General features: G+C 32.8%; 1 protein-coding gene across 1 annotated transcript; it reads left to right on the top strand.

Moving 5' to 3' along the window:
- Positions 1-411: 411 nt before the first annotated feature.
- On the top strand, positions 412-24,677 carry LOC119608983 (serine-rich adhesin for platelets). The gene is made up of 7 exons (XM_037963636.1): positions 412-523; positions 2,384-2,598; positions 5,861-5,999; positions 6,116-6,221; positions 9,374-9,536; positions 19,152-20,882; positions 23,468-24,677. Coding segments are annotated over exons 2-6 (2,139 nt in total). The 5' UTR covers positions 412-523; positions 2,384-2,597; the 3' UTR covers position 20,882; positions 23,468-24,677.
- The last annotated feature ends 416 nt before the right edge of the window (positions 24,678-25,093 follow it).

Here is a 25,093-nt window from a genome sequence, read left to right as displayed (position 1 = left end):
TTATTTCTGATAGCTTCTCTATAACTTTGCCGAATCCTATCAAATAATTCGCTCTATCAAAAGGATTTCATTTCTGGTAGAAAGTTTAATCTTTAAATAAATTTTATAGACATTATCATTTCACAAATTATCAATTTAGAATTTGTTTATGTTGTTGTTATTGTTCTGTTAACAACAATCGCCATAAATACAACAAAAACAGATGACGTCTTATAATATAAAATTTCATTGTTTTTATTTAATTTAATAAATACCTTTTATACACGCACTAACCAATACTAATACAATCCAATAAGTATTTATATAAAATTTTTTTTCATACAAAAAAGTAAATGATTTTTTTTTCTTATTTTTCCTTACATTTTCTCTATGTTTTTCTTTCTTATCCCTTTTGAAATGAAAATAATTGTAGAACATTGTTATGTATCCGAATCCAAATTTATATACGTGTACGGCACGAATATGGCTGAGAGAAATTGGATTTTCCTTAACATATGGAGCTTTAATGCTGAAAAACATGGCGGTAAGTAAATAGTGGGTACTAGTGGAAAATTGTTTTGTTTTCTTTTTTGCAAAAAATGTAAATGTAACTGGACTTGTGTGAGATGTACTGAGATGGCTGATATTAAGTGAGAAGTTCTATAATAGAACCCATAACAAAGTAGTTAGTTAGGTTAGTTAGTAGTTAGTTAGGTAGTAGTTAGGTTAGTAGTAGTTGTTAGTTAGTTAGTTAGTTAGTTAGTTAGTTAGTTAGTTAGTTAGTTAGTTAGTTAGTTAGTTAGTTAGTTAGTTTAGTTAGTTAGTTAGTTAGTTAGTTAGTTAGTTAGTTAGTTAGTTAGTTAGTTAGTTAGTTAGTTAGTTAGTAGTTAGTTAGTTATAGTTAGTTAGTTAGTAGTAGTTAGTTAGTTAGTAGTTAGTTAGTTAGTTAGTTAGTAGTTAGTAGTTAGTTTAGTTAGTTAGTTAGTAGTTAGTTAGTTAGTTAGTTTAGTTAGTAGTTAGTTAGTTAGTTAGTAGTTAGTTTAGTTAGTTAGTTAGTAGTTAGTTAGTAGTTAGTAGTAGTTAGTTAGAGTTAGTTAGTTAGTTAGTTAGTTAGTAGTTAGTTAGTTAGTTAGTTAGTTAGTTAGTTAGTTAGTTAGTTAGTTAGTTAGTTAGTTAGTTAGTAGTTAGTTAGTAGTTAGTTAGTTAGTTAGTTAGTTAGTTAGTTAGTTAGTTAGTTAGTTAGTTAGTTAGTTAGTTAGTTAGTTAGTAGTTAGTTAGTTAGTTAGTTAGTTAGTTAGTTAGTTAGTAGTTAGTTAGTTAGTTAGTTAGTTAGTTAGTTAGTAGTTAGTTAGTTAGTTAGTTAGTTAGTAGTAGTTAGTTAGTTAGTTAGTTAGTTAGTTAGTTAGTTGTAGTTAGTTAGTTAGTTAGTTAGTTAGTTAGTTAGTTAGTTAGTTAGTTAGTTAGTTAGTTAGTTAGTTAGTTAGTTAGTTAGTTAGTTAGTTAGTTAGTAGTTAGTTAGTTAGTTAGTTAGTTAGTTAGTTAGTAGTAGTTAGTAGTTAGTTAGTAGTTAGTGTTAGTTAGTTAGTTAGTTAGTTAGTTGTGAGTTAGTTAGTTAGTTAGTTAGTTAGTTAGTTAGTAGTTAGTTAGGTAGTTAGTTAGTTAGTTAGTTAGTTAGTAGTTAGTTAGTTAGTTAGTTAGTTAGTTAGTAGTTAGTTAGTTAGTTAGTTAGTTAGTTAGTTAGTTAGTTAGTTAGTTGTAGTTAGTTTTAGTTAGTTAGTTAGTTAGTTAGTTAGTTAGTTAGTAGTTAGTTAGTTAGTTAGTTAGTTAGTTAGTGTTAGTTCGTTGTTAGTTAGTTCGTTTAGTTTTAGTTCGTTGTTTATGTTTTTTATTTCGTTTCATTTTTTCGTTGTTGTTCATTTCTTTCGTTCTTTATTTTAGTTAGTTCGTTGTTCAGTTGTTTCTTTCGTTGTAGTTTTATTTATTTAGTTGTAGTTTTAGTTAGTTAGTTAGTTAGTTTTCGTTTTTCGTGTCGCGTTTGTAGTTTTAGTTAGGTTAGTTAGTTAGTTAGTTCAGTTAGTTAGTTAGTTAGTTAGTTAGGTAGTAGTTAGTTAGTTAGGTAGTTAGTTAGTTAGCCTGGCGGAAATCGAACCTACGACTATCGGTCTGACCGACTACAGCACTATGTATGAACGTACTGCAGTCCAACAAGAGAAAAAAGCTGTCAGACTCCAATTTTTTTATAAGAAACCAATACATTAATACATTTCCTTCAGGTAGAAGGACATCTACATTTTAATAAATTTAAAAAAATAAGAAACGCTTTCATTATATTGACACTCACAGTATTTATTTTCTTGTTATTTTTTCCACATTTTCCAATACATATTATTTGTTTTATTTGCAGGATATCAGTAATATTTCGTGTACGTTCAGCAAAAGCTGTTAAAATAACAGATGCTGCATTACTTAAACGTCTGGGTTGTATTTGTGGCGCCATCGGCACTTGTTTATTGGTGCGCACATTGGTTTCACCGCCCGATGTGGTCGTTGGTCGTACAGCTGATGATTTGAAGGCATTTTTATGTAAAACCGACTGGTGGGATTATACTTTTACATCAAGTAAGTTTTATAGTAATCGAAAATATAATTTTAAAAGAAAACTATAAAAAGAGCAAGAAAACTTCATATAGGTGATTCCATAAGAAATGGATCGTAAATCATTTCAAAGTAATCATGAGAGTTTTCTTTAACTTTTGCTAAAGATCTTGGTGTGAAAAACACCATGGTGTGAAAAACACCATTACTGTTTAATCAATGCTGTAGGAGTAAAAGATGGAAACCACTTTAATAAAATGAAATTTTAAATACATACTTTTCATGCTGCAATAAATATGTTTTCGTTCTTGTATATTGATTAAGAAAAAATAACATGTTTTACATGTAATGAAATTGTGATATTTGTGCCAATTGCTATTATAGTTTTGCAAAAAATATATATTTTACCGCAATTTAACGATCGAAAATTATTTATTATGAAATTAATATTGGGTGATTTTTTCATCCCAATTAAAAAATTACTTAACTGAGCAAATCATTCGTGGATTGCTGACCTTATGTAACAAATAATATGAAGAAAGTTGGCCACCTAGGCTGGAGTTCTTGCTGGCTTATATTATAACATAAAGTTCTTACTTCATGTGGCTCTACAGGAGGCTTTAATTCCTGCAGCAGCTAGATATTGTCAGAATATAGGCCATGGCCTTTCAGTAAAATGATCCACATACAGGATGGCCAGAACTCATATTCCTACGGCTGATAATGTATCGATTAATTTGGATCACAATTTAATTTACAGCGGTGTTATTCTCTTTAGTACGTTCATTGTTTGAACTTGTTCGTATTATTGCATCACTGAGAGAGTATATAAGTTGCATGAATCGAATACTTTTCAAATCAGTAAATTTGAATATTTTGGTAGCTTTGATGAAGCTTCAATCTATGCATGATGATTTTCGAGAGTATGTATACTGATCATAAATGTCAAAGAGTGGGCACAGTAATATCTGTCTATTACCTCAACATACTATTCTGTCTATTAAAGATATGATATGTTAAAGAAGTTATCTCAAGAAACCTAACTTCAGAATAGCTCACTTGGTTCCATTTTCATTTTCTGACGGGGTCTTTGTATGAGGCCTAGGATCAAGTGAGACCCTATCATTACAAAGTTCGGCAGGTTCATCGTCACAAGTATAAACCTTAATAAACATAATTATGAGCTCAAAAGCCCTATTGGGGAGGTTGAGTTGTATGGGGCTATGTGAAATAACGGATCGATTTTAACCATTTCCAACTTCAAATTTTATTGAATTAGCTTCACAATTGCGTTTGTAGTTTGATTACAAGGTTTACATGAACAGACATAGCTAAATCGACTCAGAAAATGATTCTAAGCCGATTAATATACTTTAAGGAGAGTTCAAATTTATACTCTACATTACTATAAATGTATAAATGTGGATGTCGCCCAAATTACTTTCTAACAGATTGGTTAGAGTGTCCGCCTAACAGACTCTTTCCGTCTTAGTTCATGGCTGCAACTTCTACGGAAATTGTTGCAGGGAATCTTGATGAAAGACCCCATCTTGGTGTGATTGCAATCCCTAGTCTACCAGGACTATAAACTGGTGATGATCAAATGTATACTTGGCCTTTTTTAGAATGATTTGACATGGGATCGAACAAGAGAACCACATAATCTGGTATCACAAAAACCCTTAGCCTGCAGGGCAGAGTTTCGGACTTTGTCTTGTCCAGGTTATTGGATAGGTCCCTTAGAGGTGTACGTGGTGGATGTGGGAAGAGAATGTCGTTTAATAGACTTATGCACGGTGAAATCTATAATTCTGGATAAGTTCGATGCTGTTGCCGAAGTCAACAGATACCCCATAGTGGAGTGACTGTGGGATTAAGCGGAAATGAGTTGATATTAAGTGTTTATGATACAGGATGAATGTAGGTGTATACGGATATCACCCGCCACGTAGATTGAATGAGAAGTGTTCTAGCTAGAATAGTGATGGATGAAAGGAATCTTATAAAAGTAATACCATCGGATTTTCCTTCCTTGTCCAGGTATGTTCCGGGAAAACTCTGTTCATACCAGATTTACCACAGCGTGTTCTCTCTGAGTAAGAATTAAGTCATCGGCTTATTTGATGGATTCGTATTTCGAACTAACGAATACGTCTCTAGGTGCTGTTGCCGACTCAACAAAGGCCATCCATTTTCGTGGTTGTAAATGGTAGTGATGTTTTTTGCATCTCGAAAGTTAAACAACGGCGCAGCAATGGTCAGATATTAGATAGCTCGAGAATTTGAGCAAAGTGCTTGTACATGGACCGGCAGAACCATGTAGAAAAATTGCAACCCACGTATAAGATATACAAAGCGTCAGTGAAAACGACTACGGTGAAATAGGCCAATACGGCATGTGTTCACGTAAAGCACTTCCAGACTTCAGCAGGTTCTCTAAAAGCAGGCACATATTATCAGTGTATCAAGAACAGAGGCTGATGGATTTGGAATTTTTTGGAGCTTAACAGGACAAACATAGCTCAAAAACAGTCAATATATGCTTTTTTAGATTATTGCAGACTATTCTGACTATACTCTCAGTCACTTCCACCTGTAGATACAAACAGTAACTGATAACATACAGGTTTAACTATGCACATCCTCTTTTTGGAAAACCCTCTTATAAGTGCAACAAAAACATTCTTTAAAATGATAAATTACATTTTTTCAAACTAAATATTATTTAAACAACATTATCTTCAACTCCTGTTTAACTTCATGACACACAAAGTTTTTTTTCACGGCGAAGGACCTGGTTTCTTTTTCAAAAGTATTAAATGACAAGACAAAATTTTCAAAGAAATAAACGAAAAAACCTTAAGTTACCATACGCATACTGCCGCAACACGTCGAAACTTACTTAAACATTCTTATTTTACAAGTAAACGAATTAACAGCACGAGCTGTAGTTGTAACTGTAAGCACAGCGGTTGGTACTCAAAGAATACCTCAAGGATTCCACTACAACAGATCTAAAAGATGAAGACGATGATGCTTATGGTATTGTTGCAGGTTATTCTGTTGGTGTTGGCTGTGGATTTTATATAGACAAAAAAAATTAAACAAAAAGCATATATTCCTCAAAATGACTTAAATTTTGCACCAAAACTATTTAACAATTTTTTTCGGAACAGGCCACTTGATACCGAAATTAAGATTAAATTTAAAAATTTTTCATATTTATGTTTTTATGTAATAAGTACGCAATGTGTTAAATTTCTAATAATATACTTTTAATTTTCAGTGGAAGTTGTCTTTCTGGCTTGGGGCGTAAGACTGTGTATAATGGTGCGTAAAGCTCCCTCTGAATTCAATGAAAGTCGCTTCATTTCGATGGCCATTTACAATGAATTTTTGCTGACGTGTTTTTTAAATGTTTCTATGTAAGTTTCCTGTATAAAAAATTTTAAATTTTGTTTTAAAGTTAAACAATAAATATTCAACCAAATAATTTCCTTTCACCTCATATTTAATAATGTCTGTTGTTGTTTATTTTCAGGCTTTTTCTACAATCTCCAGCTAATCCCGATTTATTGTATATAATATTTTTCTGTCATACTCAATTAACGATTACATTATTGTTGGCTTTAATATTTGGCAGCAAGGTGAGCTTTTTTTTTGTTCATACTTTTAGTAGAACATGTTAAATACAATGTAATTCTTTTGTTTTTATTCTTTCGAAAATTGTTTTCTCCGGTTGGTTGGCTCTTGTATTTTCATTCGTTGTTTATAAATATTTATCATGATGATAAAAATAACAATTGAAATAGAGTTAAGCTTATGCTTTTGACGGTAAATGAAATCTAAAAGCATGGCAAATATGTATTTAAATTACTATGTTGGCAAGGATTCAACTTTCGTGGAAATCATAATATTGTTTAAACTTGTATAGGAGGTTTATATTAACCACAAGTTATGGATAAATAAATCTTTGCTCTTGTGTCTTCATGTTGAGGTTTAAGGAATGCTAAATATAGCTTTAATACACAATGCCCTCAGATTTTTTCTTTCATGTTTCTTTCATAAGATTAAGACGAGTAAATAAAATTCTATATAATATTTCCTGAAAACAATCCAAACCACCTAAGGCTGGGTCAAACAACATGTTTACGGTAGTTTAAGAAATTTCAACATTTTCAAGGTTTAAATTCATTCAAACAATCATGTCCGTCAGCCCGACTGGTTTATATGCCCAAACCTCCTCAATGAAATATTGGTTCATAGACTTGTCCATAGACTATTCCTTAGACTAGCCAATAGATAAGTTCACAGACTGGTCTTTAGCATAGTCAATGGGTCTAGGGCTAGACCCTACACTTTCCTATTAAATATTGTTTAAACTTTTAAACATTTCAGTCCACAGAATCCTTCATAGACTAGTCCATAGACTTCTCTTTAGACCAATCAATAAACTATCACATAGGCTAGTTAATAGAATAGCGCGTGGGCTAGTACATAAACAAGTACATAGAATGGTTCAATAGGGTAGAATGTAGGGTAATCCATAGTCCACAAGATTATAATAGTACTAGTAGTAGACTAGTTTATAGACTGTTATAAAAAGAGAAGTTCTTAAACTAGTCAACAAAATAGACTAATTTTCAATATAATAGAATAATTTTGGCTAGCCTATATACTAGTATACGGACTTGTCTATAAACCAATCTGTGGACTAGTTCAGCGACCATCTTATGTAATACTCCAGGGCCAGTCTTTTGACTAGACTATGGACTAGTTTAATGAATAGTCTCTGTGCTAGTCTTCTAACTAGCTCCGTTCTAGTTCAGTTCTAGTTCAGTTCTAGTTCAGTTCAAGTTCAGTTCTAGTTCAGTTGTAGTTCAGTTGTAGTTCAGTTCTAGTTCAGTTCTAGTTCAGTTCTAGTTCAGTTCTAGTTCAGTTCTAGTTCAGTTCTAGTTCAGTTCTAGTTCAGTTCTAGTTCAGTTCTAGTTCAGTTCTAGTTCAGTTCTAGTTCAGTTCTAGTTCAGTTCTAGTTCAGTTCTAGTTCAGTTCTAGTTCAGTTCTAGTTCAGTTCTAGTTCAGTTCTAGTTCAGTTCTAGTTCAGTTCTAGTTCAGTTCTAGTTCAGTTCTAGTTCAGTTCTAGTTCAGTTCTAGTTCAGTTCTAGTTCAGTTCTAGTTCAGTTCTAGTTCAGTTCTAGTTCAGTTCTAGTTCAGTTCTAGTTCAGTTCTAGTTCAGTTCTAGTTCAGTTCTAGTTCAGTTCTAGTTCAGTTCTAGTTCAGTTCTAGTTCAGTTCTAGTTCAGTTCTAGTTCAGTTCTAGTTCAGTTCTAGTTCAGTTCTAGTTCAGTTCTAGTTCAGTTCTAGTTCAGTTCTAGTTCAGTTCTAGTTCAGTTCTAGTTCAGTTCTAGTTCAGTTCTAGTTCAGTTCTAGTTCAGTTCTAGTTCAGTTCTAGTTCAGTTCTAGTTCAGTTCTAGTTCAGTTCTAGTTCAGTTCTAGTTCAGTTCTAGTTCAGTTCTAGTTCAGTTCTAGTTCAGTTCTAGTTCAGTTCTAGTTCAGTTCTAGTTCAGTTCTAGTTCAGTTCTAGTTCAGTTCTAGTTCAGTTCTAGTTCAGTTCTAGTTCAGTTCTAGTTCAGTTCTAGTTCAGTTCTAGTTCAGTTCTAGTTCAGTTCTAGTTCAGTTCTAGTTCAGTTCTAGTTCTAGTCAGTTCTAGTTCAGTTCTAGTTCAGTTCTAGTTCAGTTCTAGTTCAGTTCTAGTTCAGTTCTAGTTCAGTTCTAGTTCAGTTCTAGTTCAGTTCTAGTTCAGTTCTAGTTCAGTTCTAGTTCAGTTCTAGTTCAGTTCTAGTTCAGTTCTAGTTCAGTTCTAGTTCAGTTCTAGTTCAGTTCTAGTTCAGTTCTAGTTCAGTTCTAGTTCAGTTCTAGTTCTAGTTCAGTTCTAGTTCAGTTCTAGTTCAGTTCTAGTTCAGTTCTAGTTCAGTTCTAGTTCAGTTCTAGTTCAGTTCTAGTTCAGTTCTAGTTCAGTTCTAGTTCAGTTCTAGTTCAGTTCTAGTTCAGTTCTAGTTCAGTTCTAGTTCAGTTCTAGTTTCAGTTCTAGTTCAGTTCTAGTTCAGTTCTAGTTCAGTTCTAGTTCAGTTCTAGTTCAGTTCTAGTTCAGTTCTAGTTCAGTTCTAGTTCAGTTCTAGTTCAGTTCTAGTTCAGTTCTAGTTCAGTTCTAGTTCAGTTCTAGTTCAGTTCTAGTTCAGTTCTAGTTCAGTTCTAGTTCAGTTCTAGTTCAGTTCTAGTTCAGTTCTAGTTCAGTTCTAGTTCAGTTCTAGTTCAGTTCTAGTTCAGTTCTAGTTCAGTTCTAGTTCAGTTCTAGTTCAGTTCTAGTTCAGTTCTAGTTCAGTTCTAGTTCAGTTCTAGTTCAGTTCTAGTTCAGTTCTAGTTCAGTTCTAGTTCGGTTTGAGTTCTAGTTCATTTCCAAATCAGTTCTTAATCAGTTCTAGTTCAGTCTAGAAACTTGTCTATTAACCAGTCTGTGGACCTATCTATTGCTAAGTTTATGAACCAGTCTATGAACTGGTCTATTGACTATTCCGGTGTAAGGTCATGAGGTTATCATGTGGAAACAAGTTCTTATTTATTAAAGTTTAAGAGTCATTGAGCGTCCTCTTACAAAAAAAAATTAATATTTTACTTCCAAAAAATTATTTGAATAAAATCCATTTTCGAGTAAAGCATTAAGTAATTTTGTTTGTGTTAATTGTGCAATGTATTGAAATTTTTTATTAATAATCTTTATTTATTAATAAACTCTTCTACAGGTTTATATTGTTTTGCGTAGTGGTAAATCACATCAGGAGAATATTGGCATGGGTGCTAAGTCTTCCGGTGCCAAATTTAATTTTCGTCCTCAAGTGCGTACTTTTGCTAATCCCAGTTCAGTGACAACATCAACCGTACCGGTAGCGGCCACAACATCGGCGGGTAAGTTTTTATTAAATACAATACCATCTCCAAAAAAAAAAATAAAAATAAAATATGTATGTATGTATGTATGTATGTATGAAAAAAACAAGTATTTTTTTAGGTAAAACCAGAAAAAAATGTTTGTAATCTTTAGTTAAATATCAGCATCGTTGTTATGGTTTTTATTTTCCAATATATTGTTTACTATTTTTTATATTATGTACTGTGTGCCATGACAACAAGCTGCTGGAAAAATCTATATTTAGAATTTTTTAAAATAATTTTACCACCAAATACGAGTACATACATACATACATACTTTATTTTTAAAGAAATATGTATTATATTACGTGTGTTTGGCTAATATTTTTAGTTGATTTATTGTTTTCATGACTTATATTTGATATGTATTTTATAATATTTACTAGAAATTTGAGCGAACAAACCTATTATTTTTATAATATATCATTCGTTGTTGAAATTTTAAGTACATAAGTATCTAAGTGAATTTCCTAATTCCTTTATTATTATGACTTTTGTATGTGTTTTGTTGTAAAAATGAGTGTCTTTAATGCACTATAGAACTAAAATATATAAATTTTATAATTGAAAGCTTTACCAGGTCAAAAGATTATATATTGTTCTTTTCAAATTTTAAGTATTAATATTTTAAAGAACCAAAAACTTGTTGCAACTTTGTGTAATTGCAATCCCAAGGTAAAGAATGTGTCAGGTTAACCGGGAACTTTAACTAGAGAAATTTCAACTAGCGGCTGACCATAGTTCTAAGGGAACAATACGACAGCTGTACTTGTCCCACACTGGTCATTGATAAAGTCCCTACGTGAAGCATTTAGAGGTTGTATGTAGTTTAAAGCCTAATCGCCGGAAGATAATTTATGGGAATGAATTTTTAGATGTCGGGGAATTAATTGAATAACAATAGAATATTACCATGTTGAAGTCTGTTATTATGGTTCGAAAAACGAATCCTGATGTAGGTGCTATTGTTGAAACAATAGACGTCATCCCATTGATGTGTTATGTGTGTCTTTGAGTGCCTTTTTACCTTAGTGAAACAAACTCACCTTGATATCATTGCACCGGGACTAGAAACAGGGGAAGACAATTAACAGGCTTATTGGCCATTTAACTGTTACTATGGGGGTAAATCTCCATCTTTGTCCCGTTTTACTATGTGTATACCTGACATTTACAGTTTGTAAGAAAGCGATGTCTTGGTTTATTAATGGAGGTCATACGTCGGATTTACCAAATACGTTTCTAGGTCGCTTACCGAGAAAAGATTTCGTTGAGGTTTGACGATTGCGGAACACTCCTCGAACACAGCTCGAGCACCGCAACAAAGAGGATGTCGCTGTACAAAATTCCAAACCTAATAGAGTAGTTTGTGATCTTTTCCTAGTACTCATGTAAAGAACTTGGTTTTTAGGTTCCCCGGGGTAAGTTACCTTGGTGAACCTCTCTTTATTACAATAGAGGATAATGGATGTTGTACCAGTACCCATAGTCTAACGGGATAAGAATCTGAAGGGGTTTTTTGATTCGCAGTTTCACCAGAAACCCTATCCGTTTGGGTTCTACAGGTCCCAATTGACGCTTCGGGGAATAGTCAAAGATAAGTTTTTGGTGCTGTAGCCGAATAAACAGGACCCCACAGAAGAGTAACATCGTGGACTATATGTTGGGAATCAAGGACTCTTGTCACCTAAACTTATACCCTTATAAATGTTTTCATGAATGTCTTGAATGAAAAGACAATCTGTCCTTGTATTATAGATAAAGAACCCTTCTTCGTGCCAGTATGTTTTGGGGTTTACTCTGTTCATACCTGGCATATCTGGCTTATTAATGAATATCGTTTTTTGGTTTACCAAATACTTCTCTAGATGATGTTGCCGAATCAAAAGTGCCATCCTATCAGTAAAGTTATGTGTATGTTGTCGGTAAACTATTCAGCTATGGTTTGGATGTTGGCGGTTATTTCGAAATCGGACTGCAATGAGAGGTTATAAAGCTCATATACTTGAGCCAAGGGATTGTACATTGACCATCGTCAGCCATGTATGAAAATTGTCACCCTACCATACCCTACCATGTCACGGTACCATAAAAGATCATGTGCCAAATTTCATTGAATTATCTCCAAAATTGCGACCTGTAGTTTGATTACAAGTTTTAAAAGCCCTATTCGGGGGTTCAGTTGTATGGGGGCTAGGTGAAATAATGGACAGATGTTAACCATTTTTAATAGACTTCGTCTACGATACCATAAAAGATCATGTGCCAAATTTCATTGAATTATCTCCAAAATTGCGACCTGTAGTTTGATTACAAATTTTAAAAGCCCTATTCGAGGGGTTCAGTTGTATGGGGGCTAGGTGAAATAATGGACCGATGTAAACCATTTTCAATAGGCTTCATCTACGGTATCATAAAAGATCATGTGCCAAATTTCATTGAATTATCTCCAAAATTGCGACCTGTAGATTGATTACAAGTTTTAAAAGCCCTATTCGGGGGTTCAGTTGTATGGAGGCTAGGTGAAATAATGGACCGATGTTAACCATTTTCAATAGGCTTCGTCCCTGGGACAATAGAAGATCATGTACCAAATTTCATTGAATTATCTTCAAAATTACGACCTGTAGTTTGATTACAAAGATTACAAGCCCTATTGGGGGGTTCAGTTGTATGGGGGCTAGGTGAAATAATGGACCGATCTTAACCATTTTCAATAGGCTTCGTCCCTGGGACAATAGAAGATCATGTACAAAATTTCATTGAATTATCTTCAAAATTGCGACCTGTAGTTTGATTACAAGGTTTACATGGACGGACGGACGGACGGACATAGCTAAATCGATTCAGAAAATGATTCTGAGACGATTGGTATACTTTAAGGTGGGTATAGGACCAATATTATTGTGCGTTACAAACATCAGCACAAACCCAATATGCCCTCAGCTCATCAAGGACGAGCATCATGTCTGGTGTAGTTTTCAAGCCATAGTGCCAAGTCATCATTATTGTTGTCTGTTTTTGTGTGTGTGTGTCCCCTTTTTTGTGAAAAATTTAAGCTTTTTTACAGTAAATAATACACTTATGACCATTTCTTTTTGTTTAGTACTGGTTTAAATCTTATTTTCCCCGGTTTACATTTCACCCCTACAAACAAACACAAGTACTTTATTTGGGAAATGCGTACTTACTTACTACACCCTTCATGAAATATGAAATATTCATTAAACAATTGTTAAGATTTTTAACTTTATGACTGTCGAACTTACTCTTTAAAGAAAGAAAAGAAAATAAAATACAATAGAATTAGGAAAGGGATTATAAACAAAAAAAATCGTTTACTTGACATACCTTGAATTAAAGATTTTATTGTTTCTTTTTCTGCTGAACAGAAAAATATAAAAAAACAATATTTTTTATTGTGTGCTCTTTATCGTAAATAATGGTTACTTTTTAAACTTCTAATGTTTTATTGATAAGAAGAAATATAAATTAAGGATTGTATCTACTTTATTCTACTTAAATAACCTAAAGCTGATATAATTTTTAAAAGACTGTTTATGAAATTAAAGGGAATTCAAAGGACTTAAATTTGAAGCAAGTTGGAGGGTTGGTTTTTATTCTTTTTTTACCACTAAAGTGGGAAGAATGTTATAAGTTTATTATGCTGTTTGTAAATATATCAAGTCAATTTAACGATGAGCGTCCAAATGATTTAGTGAAGTGTCTAGTCTACTATGATTAGGTTGCTTGAAACATATCTAGTAAAGGAACAATATACGTCACATACGAAAACCAAAAATCAATACCCCTATAATTTTGGAAACCATAATTAATGTCACCCATTTAATGTTTACTCTTACAAGCATTTTATAAAAGTGAATGACATTTTTGAAATTTTTCTCTTATCTCCACTAAAGTTGTTTACTGTCAATTACAGACTACAATTAATCTTCATTGAGCTCAAATTATATGCCAACCTGTCCGCTATTGACACAAAATACTTATTACTCCTATCAACAGTTTTCAGATAAATTTGCGGTTTTTACAGCTTGATTACCAAATAACCATTGTAATGTAATTAAAACATTGTGGCGTCTTTATGGTGATTTGTAACAAACTGCAGCCACATCAATTCAACGAGTATTTATGTAATGTGTCAAAATACTAATATTTGTATGTATTTAACATTAAATATGTATATGTATAGCAAACCAAACCAAATAATGTTTAAATAAGTTAGAAAGTTAAACATGATACGATCAAACGCAATGTGTCCATTTGTGGTTCACTTTGGTAGTAAGAGTTAGATGTTTTGATACATGGAACAAAAAAAATAAACTTAACCTAATTGTAACAAATATTATACAAAAATTCTATTGTGAAAACTCATTAAAATTTTAAAACGTCCACTGTTAACTATGTTTTTAAATTAAACAAATACTCGTTAACAAATATTTTACTTTATACTAAAACAACCATATAAAGTTTAACAAGTAAGAAAGTATAGTCGGGCGTGACCGACCCTATGATACCCTACACCAGTTATGAATATTAAATGTGATTTATTTTTCATAATAATTCATTGTTCCGATACATTTAAGCAATTTATGGATTAAAAACAAATTTTCTGAAAAAGGCTTTACATGGGGGCTAGGGGTAAGTATGGACCAAGCCCGATAAAGTTTTGTGAATATATTTATATTTATATAATATTTATTTGTGCTGAATTTCATCGCGATATTTGTGTTTATAAGTTAATTTTTGGACATTCAAGTAATTTTCTGAAGCGGACTTTGTATGGGAGCTAGGGTCAAATGAGGCCCGATCTTTATGAAATTTGGCAGGTCATCAAGGCTTGTATAAAACTTAGTTGTGCCGCTTTTTATCGATATACAGGCATATTTAACATAATTATGAGCTCAGAAGCCCTTTTCGGGGGTTCTGTTGTATGGGGGCTAGGTGAAATAATGGACCGATTTTAACCATTTATCGTCAAAATTGCGACCTGTACCTTGCACACAAGGTTTACATGGATAGCCAGCCGGCCAGACGGACGGACGGACATAGCTAAATCGACTCAGATAACGATTCTAAGCCGATTGGTATACTTTAAGGTGGGTATAGGACGAATATTTTTGTATGTTACAAACATCAGCACAAAACCAATATACCCTCCCCACTAAAGTGCTGTAGGGTATAATTATCATTATTTTGCAAACAAAATGCGAATAAACAAAAACAATGTTCGTTTATATAATTGTTGACAATGACAATTTGTTTATAAATATTTAAATACGAGTACAGAACGTCTACGGCTTCACTCGTATCATCAATGGCTGTTATTTGCATTAATCAGATACTCGAAACAGTCACTCGAAACACTGAAAATAACACAGTGATACAGCAAAAAAATGCAGGGGTTCTAATATACCAATTCCATTTCGTTATAGTCCATAGAGTAGGAATATATTTTAAATTTTTCCCGATCACTTCGTTTAGTTCCTTTTTAAGAGCAAAAGATGTGAAAAAGAGCTATTTTTGAAGGTTTAACTTTAAACAAATATATGTTTGGTAGTTTGCAACCGATTTTCAAATTGGATATTTTGTTTTAAAGATACAAGTGTTGTCTTTCAACCCAAAAAAATAAATCCAAAATTTATGATTAATGTCTTGGGTACGGCCATTTAAGTAAAAAAACTCACACTTTTTTCACAATTTTTAATTTTCATACTGCTCTACGTTGGCCATGAAGCAGTAACTTTAGCTTTTATTACATTTGAAAAAAGGCACATTATGTTGGGTTTCCAATGATGGTCAATTTATAATAATGGATGAAAAAGGTTAAGAGTTGTGCTAAGTTTTATAAAAATATTGCATATTTCTTCCATACAAAAACATTAATGTTTCTTTCTGGTTTTCTTTAAAACAAGTTTAAAAAATGTTTATAAAAATTTTTATACAAAAATTAATTTGTATGGAGAAAACCAAAAATTCGAGGAACATGCTATTAGAAAAAATTGCATAAATCATCCAGTTTTTCATAGATTTTTATGAAATAACAAGTTTTAGAAATCTTCCTTTATGTGATTCTTCAGGAAAGTAATAAAAGATGAACTCACTGCCTCATGACCAAAGTAGAGCATGATGAAAATGAAAATTTTTTAAAAAAGTGTGAGTTTTTTACTTAAACGACCGTAACTCAGACATTTGACCATACATTTTGGATTTCTTTTTTTGGATTAAAAGGCAACACTTGTAGCATTAAAAAAATATCGGATTTGAAAATCGGATGAAAACCACTAAACTTATGATTTTTCAAATTTAAAACTTCAAAAATGGCTCTTTTTCGCATCTTTTGCTCTTAAAAAGTAAGTTAACGAAGTGATAGGGGAAAACTAAAAATATATTCGTACTCTATGGACTATAACGAAATAGAATTGGTATATGAGAACGCCCGCATTTTATTTTTCTTCACTTTTGTATCACAGTGTAATCCATATTTAACTTTTACATTGTGTAATTGTACAGTTTTTTTGCGACACCTATACGTATACGTGTTAAAGATTTATTTATGCTACAAATATTAAGTATACGCCTAATTTAGAGAATCACTTGAAAGCAAACAAATCGATTTTTTTTAAGTTTTTTTTTTGCGATTTTGATCGTGAAGATGAATGTTACCCATTATTTTGCATCATAGCAAAATGTTTCGTACAATTTCGTATATATTACGAAACAATTTCGTGGTGCAAAACCAAGCAACATTTCGTATAATGGACGACATTTTTCGTATATGCTACTACACTGAAAATAATCTATGTCTAGATTATTTTAAGTGTAGTTGACAGTATTTCTTAACATTTAAATATATATATGGGCAATTTCATATCAAGTGAGCCAACTCAAAAAATCGATTTTGATGAAATTTTCACCAAGGTTAGTACTATTGGATCAAGCTAAGTTTTTGTGTTAAAATATCCAATCAGTATTGGTAAGGTATGTTATTTCCGAAATATCATTACTTCCAAGATACTTGGATCTAACTTCGACGAATGCCTGACAGTGGCAAAGAAAATGCTCCAGAGTTTCACTGTTCTCTCCACTTGTTCTCCCCACGTCGAAATTTTGCATGTTAGTCAGTTAGTTTGAAAGGAGGATGTACATATACATATACATCAGAACCCCAGGCCCACTTTATCCCCCAATTTAGAGTCATCCGTGTTGCAATGAATTCTTACTGGTATACGCTCTAATGTTCCTGGGATCAGCGTTTCAAAGTTTCTGACATATGCTGTGTCTGGTATGCGATCAGCCACGTCCTTTGATTGTGTCCAGTATACATTGATGACGTGTCCTATAATCGCTTTTGGCCAGTTTGTCTAAAGTAAAGAGCCGTTCGGCTGTAAGTGCCGCCTTATATCTTAAATATATTTCAATGGGAGGAATATCTTCGTTTCCAGAGCCTTGGTTGAAGTAGAACACATGGCACCACTTATATTCAAGCAGCATGTTAGCTGAACTCAATGTAGTAGTTTGATATTACATTTTTTGTCCAAAGCAGTCCACCTGATTATCGAAGCATAAGCTAGAATTGGTCTAATTACACATTTACATATAAAGCCAATTTGTCATAGTAGGTCTAAGACCCCATTTCATGCCTATAGTTTTCCTACATATCGCCCAGCATCTTATTTTCTAGGTATCTTCTTGCCCAGGAAGCAAAGTTCAGTATACGAAGAAATTTTTGCCTTTCTTGTGAAAAGATTCCTGTCTTCGTTGGGTTAACATTGGTTGAGCCCAGCTCAAGGCAGTATTCAGATCCTCCTCAGCTCTTCTACACAAGTAATTTTAATATGTCCACTAACAACATAGGTTAATCCGTCGATAGCAAACTGTATACACTGACGGTATGCATTGACATCGAAGGCGCCTTCAATAACCGACACACTGATACTCTTATCCAATCCCTAGACCAGTTTTATGTTGACCGGGTGCTCCATAACAGGATCAACTGCTAAGGAAGAGATGCATAAGCTGCGAGGTGTACGATATAACTATCAAGAAAAAGTTATTTCGCGGTATATCACAGGGTGGCATTTTGTCACCTTTACTCTGGATTGCCACGAAAAATAGCCTCCTAAAGACCCTAACCGAGAAAGGACTTATACCTGTTTGCTATGCAGACGATGTCTTAATATTTTTAAAAAAGAAAGCATACAAATTACTTATACATCCCACTAAGTGACAACAAAGCTCTTAAATGAAATGGTCTAAGCTTTCTTTTGAGCAAAAATAAAAATACTACAAAAACATCTATTTTGAAGACGCGTATATGATGGTCCACCTAGGTATTCATCGAGATTGTGGATTGATCGGGTGCGTTTTTAATTCGAACGGGACTGCTCAGCCTGCCGGGGTAGTATTGTTGCAGGATATTAGATAGCTCGAGTATTTCTTCAAAGTGTTTGTACATGGATCGTCAAAGCCATGTACAAAAAATGCCACCTGAGTATTCTTAATCGAAGTCACTCGGGGGCGCGTGGTAGACCGTTCTCACGTCTACCCAGTGGATGATAATGATCACAGTGAAATAAGCACACAGATTTTTTTACCTGGGGTTGAATCAAAGAACCTATTTGGTACCACAGGAACTCGTAGCTTACAGATCAGAGTGCATTGTCCTAGTTTTTAGAGAGGTGCCTTCGGTGGCTGTGGTTTTCTGATAAATGGTGTAAATAAATCGTTATAAATGGTAATGAATACTGATGGATAAAAGTGATACCATGTTTAGGGTTTACACTGTTTTTAAAAGACTTACTACAGTGTGAGAAAAAGCTTATCATTTAATGGATTCGTATTTCGGTCTACCGATTACGTCTCGAACTGTTGTTGGCGAATCAATAGGGACTATCTGAGATCAAGATTTTCAATCGCTGGTAGTGAAGTTTTTATTGTATTTCCTACATAAATTTGGTCCACGGGATACCCGGGACAACTAATGTAAATATCTTGTTAACTATAATTTTCTTCACTTTGCAAATTATTACGTTAGTTTGTTTCTGTATTTAAGAATAGCAAATACTCAATGCCATTAAGAGATTTCTCAGTGTTTGTGTGTGTGTGAAATATTAATTGAAACATAAAACTAACTTATTAGAAATTAAATTTTCCATTCAAGAGTATTTAATGCAAATTTCATTTTATATTTTAATTATGAGTTGGGAAAATGTGGTAAATGCACATTCAAAGTTTATAATTATAAAGCAAATTATGCCTATTGATGCTTTTAAGTATAAAGTCAAATATGTATGTAAATGAAGTAATTGAATTAACTATAAGAAGAATTTAAAATTAGACACTTTTTAAAAGCTAGTTTAGATATAGTTTTTGTTGGAATAATAACCATTATCAGACATTAAATAAAATGTCTGCAAATGACAAGTTTAATTTTAATATAACCTATAAAATGTCTTCTATATGAACAAAATCCTTTTTTGCTTAAACTTAGAATTTTTGAAAAGTAATTTAATTTTTCAATGGCTTGGAAAAATGTTGATGAATTTTCTTTTGTTTTCTTTTATTTAACAGAAAATAAACTATCAGACCAAGAGGCTTTAGAGGAAGTAAGACAATTGAGTATGCAATTGCAACGTATACAGGAAATGGCTCCACCCAAGGGTGTTGCTGTGATGACAATATCCAGTCTATTGGATGGTTTAAAAACTCCCAGTAGCATGGTGATGGTAGCAGCTGCGGCCTCCCAAGGAGCAGGCAGAAATCAATTAACTGTGCGTCCACAGAAGACGGAAGCGCTACCACTGCTATCGTTGAATACAGAAATGCAAAAATATCAACAACTACAAGTGCCACAAAAAACAATGACGACGACAAACAATAATGTTGCCGCTGTGAAAACCACACCAACCATAACATTGCCGTCCACCCAAGTAACAGTTACAACATCAACACCAACCAAGGCCAGCACAGACACAGGTCGTTGGGAGGAAAAGGCTGTAAATACCGAAATAATAGGCAATTGCATACCGGAAGAAGAGCTTAAAAAACGGCAACAGCAACAAGAACATATCATATGTCGAAGTTGCTATGAGAAATGTAAAGATCAACTGCATCACACTGACACTTCCGCCAAACTCAATAAATGTCAAATTTTGGGTTCGCCTCAACAAGAGGGCAGCATTAGTTTTAAGAATATTAAATTGGATTGTATGTGCTCCCAATCGGATGATCTGGATCAGCTTGCGGAACCGGAGCAACAAACAATAAGAAGAATAACAAAACGGACGGCAGCTACAAATACGCCACCCAGTACCACACGCAAACGAGCAGTTCAAACGACAGTGCAACACAGTAAAGATGATAAAGCCATCAGTTCTGTCAGTTTGCCCAGTGACGAGTGTCACAGCAGAGCCACAAACAAACCCATTAGTTATGTAAGTCAACAACAGCAACAACAACAAATTTGTGATAATTGTAAAAATAAATTCAAAAGAAAAGAATCTTTTGGAAAAGCAACAGTAACAGCTGCAGCTACAGCTGATAAAAAACAAAAGTCTCAGCAGCAGCTGCAACAACAACATAGAAAATTAAGTAGATTAAGCAGTAAATGTAATAAACTTATAGCCGATATTGAAAATTCCAAAGGAACAGCCAGCACAAAATCAGTGCTAACCAATAAACCAGCAACAAAAGCAACGACTACACATAAAACTTCCACAAAACTACAACCACATGACTGTGATGAAGAAACTCAATATTCCACCGATGATATAATTTTCTACACTACCACTGATACAAGCGACAGTGATGATGGTGATGATGACGACGGCGAAGAAGACGAAGACGACGACGATGAGACTGAAGATGATGAAAATGCCAATGCCATTAGAGATGATGATTTATCTTCCAGTCTATCACATAGTAAAAGTGAATCTCGGGTGCCACTAAAACTAAAGCCTCATACAGCCTCAATAGAACTCAAGTGCATATCATTATCATTGGGCAATATAACAACGACCAGTGCGACGGCCACAACAGCATCCACGTCCTCTACTCTACAGCCAGAATCAATAAAATCCCAAAATGCCTTAATAGAACCAAACTCCACTACTATACAGGTGACAACAGCAGCACCTTCAGCCTCTTCAACAACGTCTTCAACACAACAACAACAAACTGTGACTCAGTCGCAACAACAACCACCACCAACAAATGGTTCCAATGGCAAAGCCAAACGTCCTGACAAGCTGGTCTTAAATTTAAATGATCGTTCCAAATTTACCAAAGAAGTATCTGTCTGAGGTAGTAAAAATAATAATTTTTGGTTTCAATTATTGTAAGACAATTATTAATTATTTTATATTATAATTATGTATATTTAATTAAATTAGGATTTTTTTTGTATTAAGTCGATAATTAGTATAGGATTGAAGATGCTGGTTAATTATATAAAGTTTATATATGTATTAGGGTGAATTGCAGCCTTAACAATTATGTTGATTTCAATTAAAGAATTTTCCCAGTTCAAATTATAAAGCTTCATTAAAACTTATACTAAAGACAGATTTGATGCTTTTAATTTTAAAATACTAAATTACATTCGATACCGTTGCAACCCTGAAAACCGGTTGCAATATATTATAACATAATCTATCCAAATGTGATAAATCGTTATATTTATAAATGATCAAAACCAGTTTAGTGATCTGTCAAGAAGTTAGCTGCCATACTGTCTTCGATAAGTACCTTTTCCCTCTCCTATACTCGGTCTAGTAACACCAAGATGGACTTTGAACACCGATAGAAGTAGTTACCGCCACCAAAGTCATTTAGTTTATATAATAGTGCACCATGCCGAAATCTATCAAACGACTTGGAAATATCTAGAGCAACCACTTTACTTTTGTCAAAAGTAGCTCAACCGTACAGCGACCAAATGCTCAGTTCAAGTTTCAACGTCTTTGCTATTTCGCCAAATTTTGAATGCTTTCTCTCTAGATCTGATAGCAATTTTGCACTTTTGATTAAGCCAAACCTTTTGCTTTGTATCTAATCGATAATTTTTTCATTGGAATGAATATTTTCATTACCAGCATGATTATGTCCTCGATCATTTTCACCACGGCAATTAAAAGGCCGAACGAAATCGTTGTGTACAGCCCAGCGTTCCTATCTGTATATAAAAGTTGACCCTTTCGCAGCTGATAAAACGTTGCGATGTCTGGAGAGTAAAAAGTAGGCAAAAATGATTCATCCGAATTACAAAGAGATGCTTTAGGTATGAAGTGATTAGAAAAGTTTAACTACGACTGATCAAAACAATGACGACTGATCAAAACAAATTTCCTATACTATCATTCTTCAAAAATTATTAGAGTATATGATCCATATAGATATTCCCAGAACTACATTATTGGAGTTAAGTACTTCTATGTAATGCAACATGGTCCATAACCTGCATTATATAGGACCATGTTTCAGATCATGTGCTCCCATGGATTTCGAGGTTCTCACTATAAATTAGATTAGTTTTGGACCAGTCCTAGTGCTTTGAGTTCAGTTCTAGTTTAGTTCTAATTCAGTTCTAGTTCAGTTCTAGTTCAGTTCTAGTTCAGTTCTAGTTCAGTTCTAGTTCAGTTCTAGTTCAGTTCTAGTTCAGTTCTAGTTCAGTTCTAGTTCAGTTCTAGTTCAGTTCTAGTTCAGTTCTAGTTCAGTTCTAGTTCAGTTCTAGTTCAGTTCTAGTTCAGTTGTAGTTCAGTTCTAGTTCAGTTGCTAGTTCAGTTCTAGTTCAGTTCTAGTTCAGTTCTAGTTCAGTTCTAGTTCAGTTCTAGTTCAGTTCTAGTTCAGTTCTAGTTCAGTTCTAGTTCAGTTCTAGTTCAGTTCTAGTTCAGTTCTAGTTCAGTTCTAGTTCAGTTCTAGTTCAGTTCTAGTTCAGTTCTAGTTCAGTTCTAGTTCAGTTCTAGTTCAGTTCTAGTTCAGTTCTAGTTCAGTTCTATTTCAGTTCTAGTTCAGTTCTAGTTCAGTTCTAGTTCAGTTCTAGTTCAGTTCTAGTTCAGTTCTAGTTCAGTTCTAGTTCAGTTCTAGTTCAGTTCTAGTTCAGTTCTAGTTCAGTTCTAGTTCAGTTCTAGTTCAGTTCTAGTTCAGTTCTAGTTCAGTTCTAGTTCAGTTCTAGTTCAGTTCTAGTTCAGTTCTAGTTCAGTTCTAGTTCAGTTCTAGTTCAGTTCTAGTTCAGTTCTAGTTCAGTTCTAGTTCAGTTCTAGTTCAGTTCTAGTTCAGTTCTAGTTCAGTTCTAGTTCAGTTCTAGTTCATTTCTAGTTTAGTTCTAGTTTAGTTCTAGTTCAGTTCTAGTTCAGTTCTAGTTCAGTTCTAGTTCAGTTCTAGTTCAGTTCTAGTTCAGTTCTAGTTCAGTTCTAGTTCAGTTCTAGTTCAGTTCTAGTTCAGTTCTAGTTCAGTTCTAGTTCAGTTCTAGTTCAGTTCTAGTTCAGTTCTAGTTCAGTTCTAGTTCAGTTCAAGTTCAGTTCTAGTTCAGTTCTAGTTCAGTTCTAGTTCAGTTCTAGTTCAGTTCTAGTTCAGTTCTAGTTCAGTTCTAGTTCATATTCTAACTTAAATCAATGCTTCTCAGAAAAATAGTTCGAAAGTTTTTTCCAGTATACTTGAAAATTTAATAGATATGATATTACAACTCGAATTCTGATCGGGTATTTATGGACTAAAACTGGAATTATACATATTTTTGACATTAACCTCACAATACAATCATATGATATCAAGGAGTCCATGAAGTAAAAAAGCTGTTGGAATCCCTGTGTTAAATAGTATTTTAATATCTTTGAGCAATTTAAAAAAAATTAAAAATTTATTTAAATAATTTATTTTCGAAATTTCAGACATTGCAAAATATCAAATCTAAAAACATTCAATTCAATCTTTGAAATGAAAATTTACAATTATTATGAAGCTTTTAATGGAACTGAGGGAAAATTTAAAAACAAATTAATATTTTCCATTAACTTTAATATTTAAGTAATTATATATTAAATCGTTTTCTTTATCTAACTTTTTTATAATTATTATTTATTCTATAATAACTAACACTTCTTTACCAATGAAAAATCCAAGTTCAGTTAAAGCAAATATTTAAGAAAAAAAATTTATGCAATTTGTAATGAGCCCCAAAGTGCATAAATTAACGAAATAAATTTAAATTAAAAATATTACTAAAAAAAACTGAACATCATTTTACATTGTTTAACAAGTGTTGAAAACATTTCAAATGGTTTAATTTTTAATATATCATTTCAGTATTATTTCTGTAATTTGATTGTATGTTTTTTTTTTTGTTCATGAACAAAACTTTATGCCAAAAAAAAAAAAATAAAAAAAAAACTTATAGAAAAATGTGAAAAAAGAGAAAAAACATACATATTTACAGGATTCACAGTTTAAAAATCAACAAAGCATACTTTCAGGAATTTGCCTGAAAATATTTTACTGTTGGTATTTGGTTTAATTTTTGTTGAAAAATAAATTGTATGGTATATTTTATAAATTGTTTAAAGTATATGAAATAAATATTTACATTTGCTTTAAAACGCTTACTTTCTTGCTTACAGAAGACTTGATTTTCATAGGCTATATAACGGCGTTTTCATTTTAAATATATTATAATAAAATTAATCTCTTTTTGAAATTAGTATTTAAAACTTTTATTACAACTATCATGTTTAATTGTTCTACGTACAAATTCCACAAACTACGATTACAATTAACAAATTTAAATTTCTATATGCAATAAATGTAATTTATATGTAAAAACATATTCATACATTAGCTTAAAATAATCTCCTATTTTAGAACTTTTTCCATTCTATTGTTAACTGAATATTTTGTTTGTTTTAGAGCTTAATAGAAATGTATGTAGAAATTAATTTAGCAGAAGTAAAATAAACATTGTTAAGTTTACACATTTTAAAAAATTATATAAATATTAAATTTGTTAACGGCAACTTTTCGAGGAAGAGTAGTTTTGTTATAAAAGTTAATTTTAGGAAATATTGTAATATTAGTTTTGCGTATAATGTGTTTATATATGTACACAGAGGGAAAAAGAAATATACACTCCTGTTACCAAATTGACACCAAACTGTTTATAATTTTTCAATACCATCCGTTGTCAAAGTATATACATACGTGCGATAACACTATGTAATGTTGACAACATTGTACACATCCGTTGTCGAAATCTAAATTTTTAGAATTGTTGCAATAACACTATGTATATACTTTGACAACGCAACGTTGTCAACATTACATAGTGTTATCGTACGTATGTATATACTTTGATAACGGATGTTATTGAAAAATTATTAACTCTTTGGTGTCAATTTGGTACCAGGCGTGTATATTACTTTTTCCCTCTGTGTATAATATTGTTGTACGAACGTACGTTTATATACTTGGATTGAACAAGAAAAAGTTTAATTCGAAAAAGGCATTCGAATACCACGGACATT

This window comes from Lucilia sericata, unplaced genomic scaffold (assembly GCF_015586225.1).
Source record: "Lucilia sericata isolate MDLA Ls3-8-SP2 unplaced genomic scaffold, ASM1558622v1 Contig000907F_arrow, whole genome shotgun sequence".
Classification (NCBI taxonomy): domain Eukaryota; kingdom Metazoa; phylum Arthropoda; class Insecta; order Diptera; family Calliphoridae; genus Lucilia; species Lucilia sericata.
Note: the sequence above shows the minus strand (reverse complement) of the source record. Positions and strands in the feature narration are given on the sequence as shown.

Excerpts from the sequence above, each read along its gene's own strand:
- LOC119608983 (XM_037963636.1), top strand. Across the intron at positions 6,000-6,115 it reads TGTTTTTTAAATGTTTCTAT|GCTTTTTCTACAATCTCCAG; the intron begins GTAAGTTTCCTG and ends GTTTATTTTCAG. Across the intron at positions 9,537-19,151 it reads AGCGGCCACAACATCGGCGG|AAAATAAACTATCAGACCAA; the intron begins GTAAGTTTTTAT and ends TTTATTTAACAG.